General features: G+C 45.6%; 1 protein-coding gene across 4 annotated transcripts in view; it reads left to right on the top strand.

The window, feature by feature from the left end:
- The window catches only part of arap2 (ArfGAP with RhoGAP domain, ankyrin repeat and PH domain 2), a 36,283-nt gene that overhangs the window by 21,717 nt on the left and 753 nt on the right, over positions 1-13,813 (top strand). For all 4 annotated transcript variants that reach the window (XM_077589664.1, XM_077589662.1, XM_077589661.1 and 1 more), the window contains 17 exons: positions 2,482-2,620; positions 4,580-4,682; positions 5,594-5,798; positions 6,146-6,209; positions 6,269-6,432; positions 6,512-6,724; positions 7,368-7,473; positions 7,551-7,698; positions 8,769-8,846; positions 9,052-9,126; positions 9,340-9,457; positions 11,276-11,398; positions 11,533-11,675; positions 12,271-12,353; positions 12,498-12,533; positions 12,597-12,660; positions 13,689-13,760. In XM_077589664.1, the coding sequence (XP_077445790.1) occupies positions 2,482-2,620; positions 4,580-4,682; positions 5,594-5,798; positions 6,146-6,209; positions 6,269-6,432; positions 6,512-6,724; positions 7,368-7,473; positions 7,551-7,698; positions 8,769-8,846; positions 9,052-9,126; positions 9,340-9,457; positions 11,276-11,398; positions 11,533-11,675; positions 12,271-12,353; positions 12,498-12,533; positions 12,597-12,660; positions 13,689-13,760 (1,934 nt within the window). The remainder of the gene's footprint in view (positions 1-2,481; positions 2,621-4,579; positions 4,683-5,593; positions 5,799-6,145; positions 6,210-6,268; positions 6,433-6,511; positions 6,725-7,367; positions 7,474-7,550; positions 7,699-8,768; positions 8,847-9,051; positions 9,127-9,339; positions 9,458-11,275; positions 11,399-11,532; positions 11,676-12,270; positions 12,354-12,497; positions 12,534-12,596; positions 12,661-13,688; positions 13,761-13,813) is intronic.

The raw sequence follows: 13,813 nt of genomic DNA, 5'->3' as shown, positions 1-13,813 counted from the left end.
CTGATTTTCCCCCTTTTAAATCAATAATTGTCATTTTTTAATCCATTTTTTCTGTGTTTTTAGTTCAAAAATCATTTTGTAAAATCTAAAAATATATATATTGAAAAAAAGCTAAAATAAACATTGTTTTAGATCTATAAAAAACGGAATATTCAGGGCCTTTAATCCAGTTCATTTAATCCATTTATAAAAAAAAAATCTAAATATTATATCTAAAATGGTCCGGCCCACATGAAATCGAGTTACGTTAAACCGGCCCGCGAACCAACCCGAGTCTGACACCCTTGGTTTAAACCCTACCCCGAACACGGGAGTCGCAACCGTGGAGAAGCCGGCGACGAAAAAAAAAACATGTACAATGGAGCTTCAGTGAAGGGAACAATGCTCCTGAAAGTTTTCTTTGCGAGTTAGTTAAAAACTCCCGACTCTGAGCTCCCTCAGCCGCCGCCCTTCCTTTTCCGCGTTGGTCCCACTTCTCCAAACAGCTGGAGTGTCCCCACGGTCTTCGGGTAATTGGGAGAGAGAGCTGTCTTGGATGCTGCCTTCGGGGGTGGAAGGATTTCGTCTTGGTTAAGAGGAAAAATCTGCCACAATTGCTCTTGCTGAGGGAATAAGACTATTTTTGTGTAGTGTACTTTCGCTTTTTTGAGGGGTTAATACACATACTCCCATGAATATGAGATTAGGTTAGAGTCGGGTTTTCGGAGCTAAACGCCTACCGATCTTCAACATCCAAGTGGATATAGTTAAAACGTGAGCGACCCCATACGTCGAGGAAAATGGCACGTATTTCATCAATATTTGAAATCGCTTAATAAGATGGGGACGAACTGTTGGGAAATCAAGCGCGGCGCTTAAGATGAGCGCGGCGTGAGATTTGTGATGAGTACAAATTTGGTTATTAGAAGAGGGACGGCGGGAGCGCGCAACGAGCGCTTGGGGGGTCTTCTTTCCGGGCAAAAAGACGGGACGGACACCACATTTTGCCAAAGCGCAACAACCCAAAGGCCCTGAGGCGGCGACGCTTTAGACCGTTTTTTTAGTCGGTCTACCTGAAATCTTTTGCGTCTGGAGGAGATGACGTTTTCGGATTGGATTGGATAACTTTATTCATCCCGTATTCGGGAAATTTTATTGTGACAGTAGCAAGAAAAGGCATAGTTATAAGTTAGACAGTACAGTCAAAAGCCGCAGAACAACAAAGCAAAACCAAAAAGCAAAACCAAAAAGCACAAAGTACAAAGCAAATTAAAGTCAATGGGATCATTAAGAATCACCAAATCATCAAGACAGAAAAGCAGCAAAAACACAAAACGAGCTACGAGTTTCGGTAACAAAACCGGATGGACTCAAAAAGACGTAAAGTTGGACAAAAACTGGAACCACACACAGGAAGTCTTCCACGAGATGGGGGAACTTCTGCAGACTGTGACCGAGGTAGAGAATATGCAGAGTCACTCTTCCAAGCTTATCCGCACACTTCCTCAGTAGTCTGGAGCTGAAGACAACAGTAGCAGGGCAGAACTCCTCGACGCCGTTGCTGGTAAGCGCCGACAGCTCTTCCATCTTATCCCACGATGGAATGGTTGGTCGGAAGCGTTGCCTCTCCTCCCGGCACTTTTGTCCAGCTCCGTAACTCCGGCGGCACCGAGGTGTTGCGCCTTCTGCTGCGTATTGTAACAGCTAGTCATGTGTGTGACAGCATAGGCAAGGCTGAATGGTTCCAAAAAAAGAAGTCGCAGAAAGAAGCCAGACTAACAAAGAACAAGGAAAGTTGTAAAAACATTAAAGTAAAAAGGAGTGAATTAAGAAATATTAAAATGTAATTTTAAAAAAAAGATAGAAGGGAAAAACATAAGAGTGTACCGAGCTACTCCCACTGGCTCCCGCGTGAATGGCGCCATCTTGGATGTTTTTTTTTTGCAGCTGCTATTCACGTTTGATTCTCTGCAGAACACGTTTTTTTTCCGTTTTAAAGCCCGCCGCGAGTAGCCACGTTGCCGTTCAAAAGCGTGTCCCATTTCGGGAAAGGGCGCCACGCTGGGAGCCGGCGCCGGGGTGAACGGCGTCCTTGTGTTTGTCACATCCTTTCCCTTGAAAAAGCCATTCGCAGGCACTTTTATTGGCGCGCCATCCGCTTCTTCACAAGCGTGGCGGGTGCGCAGTTGGCAGAAGAATTAGCATATTCATGAGACAAATACAGTGGAAAGTTTGGGGCGACGGGTGGCGCGCCGGGTTTGTTTTTCTCCGCGTGAGCGTGTTTGTTTGCGGCGCCACAAAGAAAGAAAGAAACAGATGGCACGGTGACTTTGAAAATCCAAAATTAGGTATGTTTGCGTGAACTTCATTCTCATTGGGCGCACCGTCAGGCGCTGGAACGGGCGTCGAGTCCAACGATTCTTTAAAAAAATGTCTTCTCTGTTTTCAAAGTGGAGCTGGGCAATCAGAAGTCATTGTGGTCTTTTTTGGACGACTCCGCAGATACGGTGCGGCGCTGGTGCACGTTGGAGGGCGGATTCCTGACGTACTACGAGAGCGCCGAGAGCGCCGCGGCGGTCGGCAGGGTGGCCGTCGCCGACGTGGTCAGCCTGGCCGTCGGCGAGACCGTGACGGTGGCGGGGTAGGTCTTGATCTTGATGGGGAATTTGAAATCGGAGTGGGAGGGCTGCATTTCTTTTGGGGTTAGGGGTCCGGGTTGGGATTTTTTTGGTACACGGTCGATTGGTCGCCGGTCTTTTGGTTGCCGATCTTTTGGTCGCCGGTCTTTTGGTCGCCCGGAAGGTAAGTGATAATTACCATTTAAATCGTTGCTCAAATTCCCTAAATACAAACTGCGAATGACTATTTAGTCATACTTAATGCCCTAGTCATTATTAGGCTAAAGAAAAGCTCCAAATTTCCCGGACTTTTATAGTTTTTTGTTGGAGAACTTGTTAAGACCCTGACTGACGTCGCTTCTTAAAGGGACAACGCATGTACTACAAACTCTTCTACACTCACACGTCGGCTCAGTGAAACTGCTCATGGTCATTGTTGGCTTTTATTGATACGTAGACCATGTTGTTTTACCTTGTTTTGGCGCCGTTCTTTTGGTCATCGGTCTTTTGGTCGCCGGTCTTTTGGTCGCTGGTCTTTTGGTCGTCGGTCTTTTGGTCGCCCGTTGTCGCGATCGGGGCGACCAAAAGACTGTGACCAAAAGACTGTGACCAGAAGACCGTGACCAAAAGACCGCCACCAAAAGACCGCCACCAAAAGACCGCCACCAAAAGACCGCCACCAAAAGACCGCCACCAAAAGACCGCCACCAAAAGACCGCCACCAAAAGACCGCCACCAAAAGACCGCCACCAAAAGACCGCCACCAAAAGACCGCCACCAAAAGACCGCCACCAAAAGACCGCCACCAAAAGACCGCCACCAAAAGACCGGCGACCAAAAGACGGCGACCAATCGACCGCACACAGATTTTTTGGGGTTAGGCTTCGGGTTTTTGATTTTTTGGGGTTAGGCTTTGGGTTTTTGATTTTGCACGATCCAAAAGTTTCAAAAGAATGACTTGAGAAATGTATATTTCTTTGTCTTTTGTCTCCCTTCCTTTCAATGTAGACATTTTCTTTGTCATTGACTATGCTTTGTTAATGATTCATTTTAAAAGGTGTCATTTATTTCACGAGCCCGCCCTGAATTGGAAGCAATGATATTTAAAGCCATGTCCATTGTCCCCAATTGAAATGCGGAATTTCCCCAGCGTGCACTCGCAATCGTTTCCTCTCCTTTATTGGTCTGCGGCAGAATGGAGTGCCCATGTAAATCACGTATTCCCTCCCCGGCGCCACCCGCGCCCGCACCCGCACACACGAGTAAACACCCCCCCGCATGGTTTTTCCTCCGTACGACGCTTGTCGCATTAGCATATCTTTCGGTCGGGCATGATTCACTTTAATGCCGACCTATCAGCGCTTTACGAGCGCCGTATTTCCCGTTTACGTCGACAAACCGGCACGGGGACGGCTTCAAAAAGACAACCTGGTAACAAACGGGACTGGACGCAGCCAAGGAGTTATTTCATGAAATGATCTCCATTCGGAGGGCCTTGTTTAAAAAAACCACTTTTTCAAAACGTCCATTTTTCGTCCAATTCCAACTCCTAATTTTGACGGTCAAAATGAGACACACGATCTTTTGTGGCTGCAAAATATTCCATTTTTACATACGTAGCAATTTACGACACAACCGAGAGGCAAAAAAAAGCCACGACGAATATTCGTCTTGCACTCTCGCCTCTTTGATTCCCGACGGCGGCGCTCGAAGCACCGTGCCGCTTCCCGCACCTGCTGAGGAGGCGGCGTCGGGTCAGAGCGGGGCCACGTAAACAGCCGCTCCCCCGACCCTCGGCGCCGCTCGGGCCTTCTCGGCGCACTCCCACGAGCTCCGGCTCGCCAGTTAACCGTCACGATAACAAGAGTCTGACCTTTGCTCCTCGGCGTTGGGCGCCGAAAGAAAACGCGTGCGCAGAAATAGCGAAGAAGTCGCTAAAAATGTAATTCAGTTCGTTAAAGAGGCGCACTTTCCCCCCGCAGGGCCGTGTTCACCGCCGAGGTCTACCTGCGCTCTGGGCGGGCGCTGGTTGTCGGGGCCGAAACGCCGGAGACGCGCCGTGACTGGATCAAGGCCCTGACCAAGGTCGGACGCCATTTTTTTTCGGTCGGGAAAAGCCGTGACCGACTGTTGTTGGTGACCAAAACTAACAATATTGAGAGATTTACATTTTTTGGATATGGAAAGCAAATATACATTGGTAACAAATATATATATATATATATATATATATATATATATATATATATATATATTTATATATATATATATGTATATATATGTATGTATATATATGTATATATGTATATATATGTATGTATATATATGTATATATATGTATATATGTATATATATGTATGTATATATATGTATATATGTATATATATGTATGTATATATATGTATACACACACATATATATATATATATACACATACATATATATATATATATATATATATATGTGTATATATATGATATATGTGTATATATGTGTATATATGTGTGTGTGTATATATATATATGTATATGTATATGTATGTATATATGTATGTATATATGTATATATATGTATATATACATATATATATATATATACACATACATATATACACACATATGTGTATATATATGTATATATATGATATATGTGTATATATGTAAATATGTGTGTATATATGTGTGTGTGTATATGTATATATATATATGTATATGTATGTATATATGTGTATATATATGTGTGTATATATATACGTATATGTGTGTATATATATATGTATATATGTGTATATATATATGTGTGCATATATATATGTGTGTGTGTATATATATATGTATATATATGTATATGTATGTATATATGTATATATATATATATAAATATATATGTATGTATATATATATATATATATATATATATATATATATATATATATATAAAAATATATATATATATATAAATAACATATAAAGAAAGTCTCTGGTATTTCCCACCAGTGCTTGGTCCCGGCCAAAGCGGAATCCCAGGTCCAGATGGACAGCGAGCTGATTGGCCGGCTGTTCTACAAGGAAGGCCACGACCTCTACCACTGGAGGACGGGCTGGTTTGTCCTGTCCGGCTCCGCACTCCGCTTCGGCTCCGTCGACGGCGACGGCGGCGGAGACCGTGGGGTGCTTCGTCTCAGACGCCTGCAGGAACTCAGTAAGGGTCCGTCAGGGGTCTGTTGTGTCTGTTCCCCGAAAACTGCCGGCAGCAAATGGTCCCTCGCTAGACGGCTTAAGCGGAGCTTTTAATAGGCCGCAAATTAGATCGGCGGAACCCCCGCAGCCCCGAAACAACCTAATCCGCTTACGATTTAAGAGTGCCTGTGATTAACGGCTAACTCTCGGATGACTTTGACATTTTTATATCAACCACAAACACGTTAAAGAAGTCATTCCTGGAGGAACCTTTGTCTGACCCTTTTGTTTCCTCGCTCTTCATCCTCAGCCTAGAAAAACATCAACCCGGGCCCTGATTTTTTCTTGAGTTTTTCTTCTCCTCCTCAGCCGTCACCACTCAAAGCGAAGGCGACGAGAAGATGCAGGTGCTGCTGATGGTGGAGAGCGGGAGGTAGGTGGAACCTCGCCCGTCCTGGCTTTTTCTTTCCAAAACATGCGGTTTCCCCGTAGGACCGTCTACGTCCACGGCTTCAACGCGGCCGACTTCGAGCTGTGGCGATCGGCCATCGTGCGGGCGGCCGCCACCGACGGCAAGGCGCTGGGCGACCAGCAGCTCACCAAAAACGGCGTCCCCGTGGTGGTGGAGAGTTGCATCGCCTTTGTCACGCAGTACGGTCAGTCCGGTCCTTCGGGCCGACTCGGCACTCGATGCGAATCCATAAAACGTTGACGCCAGCGAGCTGCTCGTCACAGGGTTATGCCAAGAGGGCGTCTACCAGCGAGCTGGCGATCCAGACGGGGTGGCCCGACTCCTGGAGGAGTTCACGTTGGACGCCCGTGGCGTCAAACTGAGAAACGAAGAGCGCCACCTGGAGGATGTGACCGATACGCTGAAGAGCTTCTTATCGCAAGCGGAGGATGCGCTGCTGACCAAGGAGCTTTATCCCTACTGGGTGTCGGCTTTGGGTACGTGGCCATCCCATCCCGTGGTTTTTTTTTTTTTTGTCTTTCAGTTTTTAAGATAAGCTAACAACTGATAAGGATTACCGTATTTTCACGACTATAAGGCGCACTTAAAAGTCTTAAATTTTCTCCAAAATAGACAGGGCGCCTTATAATCCAGTGTGCTTTATATATGGAAACAAAAAATAAAATGTGTCATTCATTGAGGGTGCGCCTTATAATGCGGTGCGCCTTATAATGCAGTGTGCCTTATAATGCTTTGCGCCTTATAGTCGTGAAAATACGGTAGACGTCTACAAGTGATCAAAGTCATTGGTGGGAGGGTGCAAATTGGATTTTTTCACCATCCTGGTTGCCGTTGTTGGCACCGGACCCCCAATCCTTTTGAAGTGGGAGGGTGGCAGATGAGGAACCCTCCCAGTTCCTACGGATCGGACATCCACCGATGGTAAAGCGGTCTCAATTTGCCGCGGGGGCTTAAAAAGACCATTCCGATCCGGGCGGCCATGTTGGTAGAGGCAACGTTCCTATGAAAGTCAATGTGTTGAAGTGAAGTCGGCTCAATTCGACGGTTTCGGGACGTCTCCTTTCTCCGTGACCTCACCCGAGGGGCGTAACGCCGCTTCATACTTGTGTTTGGGTGTAGACGAGGAGGAGGAGAGCCGCAGGGTTGAAAAGTACTCCACTTTTATCCAGAGCTTGCCGAAAACCAACCGGGCGACGCTGGGCGCTCTGCTCCAACACTTGTTCAGGTATCGGAACCTCGAAATGGGCGCCCGCGTACGTTCGAGGCGAATCCCGCTTGAGCGATTGTGTCGCTGTCGGCCAGGATTCAACGCTGTCGCCACCTGACCGGCATGACCAGCGCCAAACTGGCTTCGGTCTTCTCCCCCTGCTTTTTCCAGACACGGGGCCCCGCGCCCAGGGAGACCGATGTGGTCCGGGATCTCATCCGCAACTACGTCACCCTTTTCAGCGTGAGTCGACTTCTGGCCTGGAATGCTGGTGTTTTAATCGAATTAGCAATCATTACTTGAGCGAATATCTTGGATCGTATCGTAAAAAAACGGATTGTTAGCGCTTGGTGTCTTTGATGATTGAAGACAACGTTGAATTAGGGTTCATTCCCTACCAGCTTTGGATGTCTATGGACGTGATCCTCCCCTGGCTATATGCAGTTTTATGAGTTATTAGTTTCCAATGAGTTGATGTCCAATTGATTTGAACTGGGAGAACGAGAGGGGACTGAATTTCTTAAGTACTGTATTTTCACGACTATACAGCGCATCGTATTTTTAGCCACAGTGTCAATAACGAGTGCTATTTCTGTATTTGACACACACAAAGGACGCACCGTTTTTATAGACGCAGCCAGGCATGGCAAAACATACACCAGCTTAAACATACGGACACATCATCACCCACAAATCCATCAAAGTCCTCATTTTCTGTGTCCGAATTGAACAATTGTCCAAATGAGTCATCGAAAACGCTGAGTTTTATACGTTCGTCCAGGCGGCCACAATCCATTCGCAAATAGTAGCTAGCTAGTAGCTGTCTTCCATGCTTCGTAAAGCTGTGTTGATGTCGATGTATACAGGCCACAATCCATTGGGTGTATTGACAAAAGAACTACATATCCCAGCAGTCACTGCACAGTACTTTTTCTACGGGGAAAATAGTAGAGTCGGGGGCTGCTTGCCGTAGTTGTGAGAGCTGTAGAGGATGGTGTACCCTATCCACTGATTTATTTGATTTTATCGTGATAACATTTTTAGTATTGGTCCATATATAAAGCGCACTGGATTATAAGGCGCCCTGTCTATTTTGGAGAAAATGTAAGACTTTTATCTGTGCTTTATAGTCGTGAAAATACGGTACTAGTTTTAGAGTTAGGGTTCTATTTTTTTTAGAATGGCGATTATATTGTAAATCAGGGCCATTAAGGGTTAAAGAAACTCGTGGTTTTTCGAGCGCAAGCATGGAAATTGTCTGTTTTCTTCCTTTTGCGTGGCGAATTGATTCCCGACTTGCTGTCTTCCAACAGGTCAATGAAGAGCAGGTGCAACAGATGGAGATGGAGAATAGTTTCATCACCCGCTGGAATGACAAAAAGGACACCGCGGTAAGTCAATCGCTGCAAATGGAAATCACCCACGCTTGTGTTTTGTTCCATCGATTTGCAGGGATCTGCCAAATCAGCCTTTCATTGCACCGGCTTTCCTGGAAATGATGGGGAACCGGCCTTTTGTTCCCCTTAACCTATATGTATGCAGAAGGCAAAAGATCTCATCTGCTCTTCATTTTTTGGTTTTTTTTTCCTCCCGCAGTTCTCGCCGGCCGGCGACTTGATCTTCGAGGTTTACCTGGAAAAGCGAAGCCCTGAGAATTGCTGTCTCGTCAAAGTACGTTTCTTCTTAGCGTTTTTGGGTCATTTAAACATAAAGTACAAAAAGTCTCCGAATTGTTTTAACAATATTGTTAGCCTGCTGCTAATCAATGAGAGTATGAATGCAAAAGAGAGTCTAATGAGTTACATTTTAGCTCGCATGTTAGCGGAGATCCATACGCACATATGGCTTGGCCACCCCTGGCTTATACGTTGTCGCCATCGGCAGGTTTGGCCTAGCATGCGCTCGGCGGAGCTCGCCGAGACCGCCTTGAGCCTGCGCCGCGTCCCCTTTGACGCCGCCGACGCCTGGGCTACGTTTGAAGTCATCGAGAACGGAGAGTTGGGTAAGATTCGCTATTCATATCTTTGTGTTTTTGTTTTGCCGTACCACTAGAGGGAGCCCACGTCCCACACGTCGTCAACCGTTCGCTACGTACGACAGCGAGAAGATTAATCTTTGGCGAATTGCAGAATAAGAGCGCGCATGGCGTACGTGTTAATGAATTCCCTAGTCACGGCCGTCGGTTTCCTTTCTCCTCCTGCGAGAGGCGTTGACCCACTTCCTCTCGCATTATTATCCGTTGCCGCCGAGCCGGCAACGACACCCCCCCAAATCATCACCCAGAGCGTCACCCTCGTTTTGTCGGGAACTACGTGTGCGCGTCTCGCTAAAAAGAAACATTGCAAATATCACTTAAAACCGTCACGGAAACAAAACGGAATGTGTGAAAAGCTCTTGTCAAAAAAAACCTGCAAATTATCCTGTTAAAAATGTAAAATAAAATGGGATGTTGTTATGTCGTCACTTTTTTTACACAATGCTTATCATCGTATTTCATAGTTATCACATTTTTACAGAGGAATGGCGAGTTTTTTTTACATGACACCATCAAAACGGGATTATTAGCACGTGGAAAGAATTTCATAGGGAACGCATGTAAAGAAAAAATGTATAGTACAATGTAAAAGCTTATTTAAAATGTGACTTTAAAACTAAATAATGCCAGTCATTTTCTTAACTAAAAACTTTTGAGACTATTTTCTATTATTAAAGAAGAAAATGAGAAATGTTGAGCCAAATAGCCCCTCATGAAAAAAAACACAATACCGGCAAAGTTAGGTTTAAAAATATCAAAAGAAATTCCCATTATTTTTACCCTTTTTAACCCTGAATTTTCCCCCGTCGACTTTTTCTATTCATGGATTATTTCAAACCTTTTTTTGGAGGCCGGCGGTAGATAAGCGGCCGGCTAATATTTGTCTGCTGAGATGGCGCAGGCGATAAAACGGGCGCCATGAATATTTTTTTTTACCTCCCCGGGTGATGAAAAAGCGGGGAGCTGATAATGTAGCGCCCCGTTCACAAATTAGCAGCGGATAATGAGGCTATTTTGCACACCGGTGTGTTTTTACAATCCTATCTCGATCCGCTCAAGATAACTTGAAATGAAATATGCATCGTTTTGTTTGGCGGTTTTTTCATTCACCTATTGACCCTGCAATTCTTAAAGTTACATGCATATTTGTTTCCAAAAACGAATGTTGCAAAGTACTACTACAAATGTCACAAAGTACTACTAAAAATGTCGCAAAGTACTACTAAAAATGTCGCAAAGTACTATTAAAAATGTCGTAAAGTACTACTAGAAATGTTGCAAAGTACTACTAAAATGTCGCAAAGTACTATAAAAAAGGTTGCAAAGTACTACTAAAAATGTTGCAAAGTACGACTAAAAATGTCGCAAAGTACTACTAAAATTGTCGCAAAGTACTACTAAAATTGTCGCAAAGTACTACTAAAATATCACAAAGTACTACTAAAATATCGCAAAGTACTACTAAAAATATCACAAAGTACTACTAAAAATGTTGCAAAGTACTACTAAAAATGTTGCAAAGTACTACTAAAAATGTCGCAAAGTACTACTAAAAATGTCACAAAGTACGACTAAAAATATCGCAAAGTACAACTAAAAATGTCACAAAGTACTACTAAAAATGTCGCAAAGTACTTTGCTTGAGAAAATCGACACAGCTCTTTTGGAAGTTAGTAACTTGAATTTTTGTTGTTTGACTATTACTTTTACATGTTAAATGTTACTTTTCTTCAGCGGTTAATTGGAATTAGCGCCGGGTCTATTGTTTATTCCTTTTTTGGGCAGAGAGGCCGTTGCACCACAGCGAGAAGATTCTGGAGCAGGTGTTGGAGTGGAGCGCCTTGGACTGCCCCCGTTCGGCTTTTCTGCTTTTGAAGAAGTTCGCCCGGGCCGACACGGAGGACGGAGGTAAGGGGAGTGGCCAATCCCTTGAAAGTGGGAAGACGGGGGCGGGACATCTCTGGGAATTTGAGAGATGGATTCGAGTATTAACAACGAGTTCGTGGATTGGCGTTAGTCACATTTGCTGTTTTTCTCCATAGCGGAGAAGGAGGGTGGGATTTTCAAAGGCCAGCACCTGAAGTTCAGCGACGGCTTCTCCAAACGTCTCTCCTCCGCCCACAAGTTCCAGGACAAATTTGTGGCGCTGCGTAGCCACAAGCTCGCCATCTACAGAGATAGCAAAGTGAGCACCCTTTTTGTAACCAGCTCAAATCCCCGAGCTTTCTTTTCGGGGCCCAACGAATACGCTTTTGGCGTCTTGTTTTTCCCCGCTGAGTTTTCGCGAGAGAGGACCCGCGGGTTAGCGTCTGTTCCCCGGAGGCTTTTTCCCAGCTCCACTTGAAACGCGGGATTTGTAAAGGCGTGTGAGCGAGGGTTAATAATTGATGAAGGTGGCGTGGTGCCGGCTGGCTGGCCGCGGGAAAAAGGTGCCGCTTCCGCCCCGGGTTTTCTCACCGTAGGAGAAGGCGGCTAATTACCGGGGATGTCCCCCAGGCCTATTTTTCCGCACCGGTCGGGTCCGAGTTCACCTCGTTTTGGCTTCCGCCTGGGGAAAACATCCAAGATCTTTTTTTTCTCCCCCAATTTGAATCAAGCTACCCCAAATAAAAGCCATCCAAGCGAAAGCATTTCAGCTCGGGAACGAATTCCGTTTAGATATGTTTAAATGAGTCTACTATTCTAAATGGATCTCTGTTGAAAATACCTGGAATCTCCGTTTCTCCACTTTTTTGTGGATTTCCCGTTTTGAAATGACTTTTTTTATGGGTTGACTTTAGAGCACAAAAGCCGAGAAGGAGATCCACCTGGAAAATGCCAAATGTTACCTGGGCCTGAAAAAGAAGCTCAAGCCCCCCAGCAGGTATCCAAAAAAGACCCCTTATACTACAACCTTCCAATGCCCAATCCAAGATGGTCTTAGGCGTCCAATCATTCTTTTACTATAAATTTCAATTGATTCATTTTTTGCAACTTCCCCTTTGGGAAATCTGTTTGTCTTCCACAGCTGGGGCTTTACGATCTACACGGACAAACAACAATGGTGAGTCGCGTGACCTCGGCGTCCGATCCGGCCAATCTCAAGACCCGATTCCGTCCGTCGCAGGCATTTGTGCTGCCAGGACAAGGAAGCGCAACTCAGCTGGGTCACCCACATCATCCGGATGAAGGTACGTGGACGCCATCCCCGCTATTGGCTTCCAAATAAGCCACTTGGAGTATTCCCAACGTGGGTACTGCCATAAAGACGATAATTGTGACGCAAAAACTCGTAAGAAAGTCTGGCAGGTTTTTTTTTCAACGCGATTCTTCAGAATCAAAGCGGTCCGCGGTCCACGACTCTAAGCTTTCACGGCTCGCCGCGGACATTTCATTAGCGGGAGCCACCCCCCGCGCGCCTTCCTTTATGGGAACTGGCCGTTGTTTATCACAGGCGCTTACTTGGGTAAAAGCCTTTTACCGCCCTCGCCAGCAAAAAGGCCAACGTTGTCAGGCCGAGATGGATCTAAAGGGGAATCCAATTCCTCAGTTTCAAACGCTTTTCCGAGGAGCTCTCACCTGGCTGATGAGTACATTTGGAACATTTCAACCCCCACAAAAGGCGAAATACGCTTCATTACAGATTCGGAAGAGTTTTCCCCCTGAAAATCCGAGTGTAAATAACGAATTTGATTTTATCCGAGAACGAGTACAACTTGAAAATGTTGTCGTCCTCAAACGAAAGGAAACTCCCGAATATTTCCGATACCGAAGCTCTTTACCGTTTTCGGCGGACTATAAGTCGCGCTGGCCTAAAAATGGCGGCCGAAATCTGATTTGAACAAACATTTGGCACGATAGCGATACCAATAGAATGTGCAGTTTAAGTCCAGAAAATGCCGTCATTCTTGTCATTTTTGTATCGATGTGAATATCGAGCAAGCGTGGAGCGAGTCTCCCTTTTACCTGTCGGAAAGCGTTGCGGCGAGACAGTTTCCATAGCGACCGACCGTGGCTTTGCAGTCCGTTGCAATTGATAGCGACGTGTGGGTTGGCGCGGACAGGTCCCGGCGGCTCTTTGGTGGGAAAAAAAAGGACAAGAAAGTCGCTTTTACAGGTCAAAAGGCTTTGAGCAAGGCTCTAATAGAAAAAAAAATTACAAAAAAATGACCGGAAAGGATCTTTTGCTCGCCTCACCGCTCATTTTCTCCTTGCAAAGTTCGGCTCCGACCTCTGTCCGGCCTCCGAAGGGGGAGCGCGCTCGCGGCGGAACGCCGCTCCAAGCAGACAGGTGAGCAGAGGGGGCGGGGTTACCCTTGTGACCGTGGTGCAGGTGCACTGAGA

Source organism: Stigmatopora argus, chromosome 20 (assembly GCF_051989625.1).
Source record: "Stigmatopora argus isolate UIUO_Sarg chromosome 20, RoL_Sarg_1.0, whole genome shotgun sequence".
In the NCBI taxonomy this organism is placed as follows: domain Eukaryota; kingdom Metazoa; phylum Chordata; class Actinopteri; order Syngnathiformes; family Syngnathidae; genus Stigmatopora; species Stigmatopora argus.
This window is presented reverse-complemented; position numbering and strand designations above follow the sequence as displayed.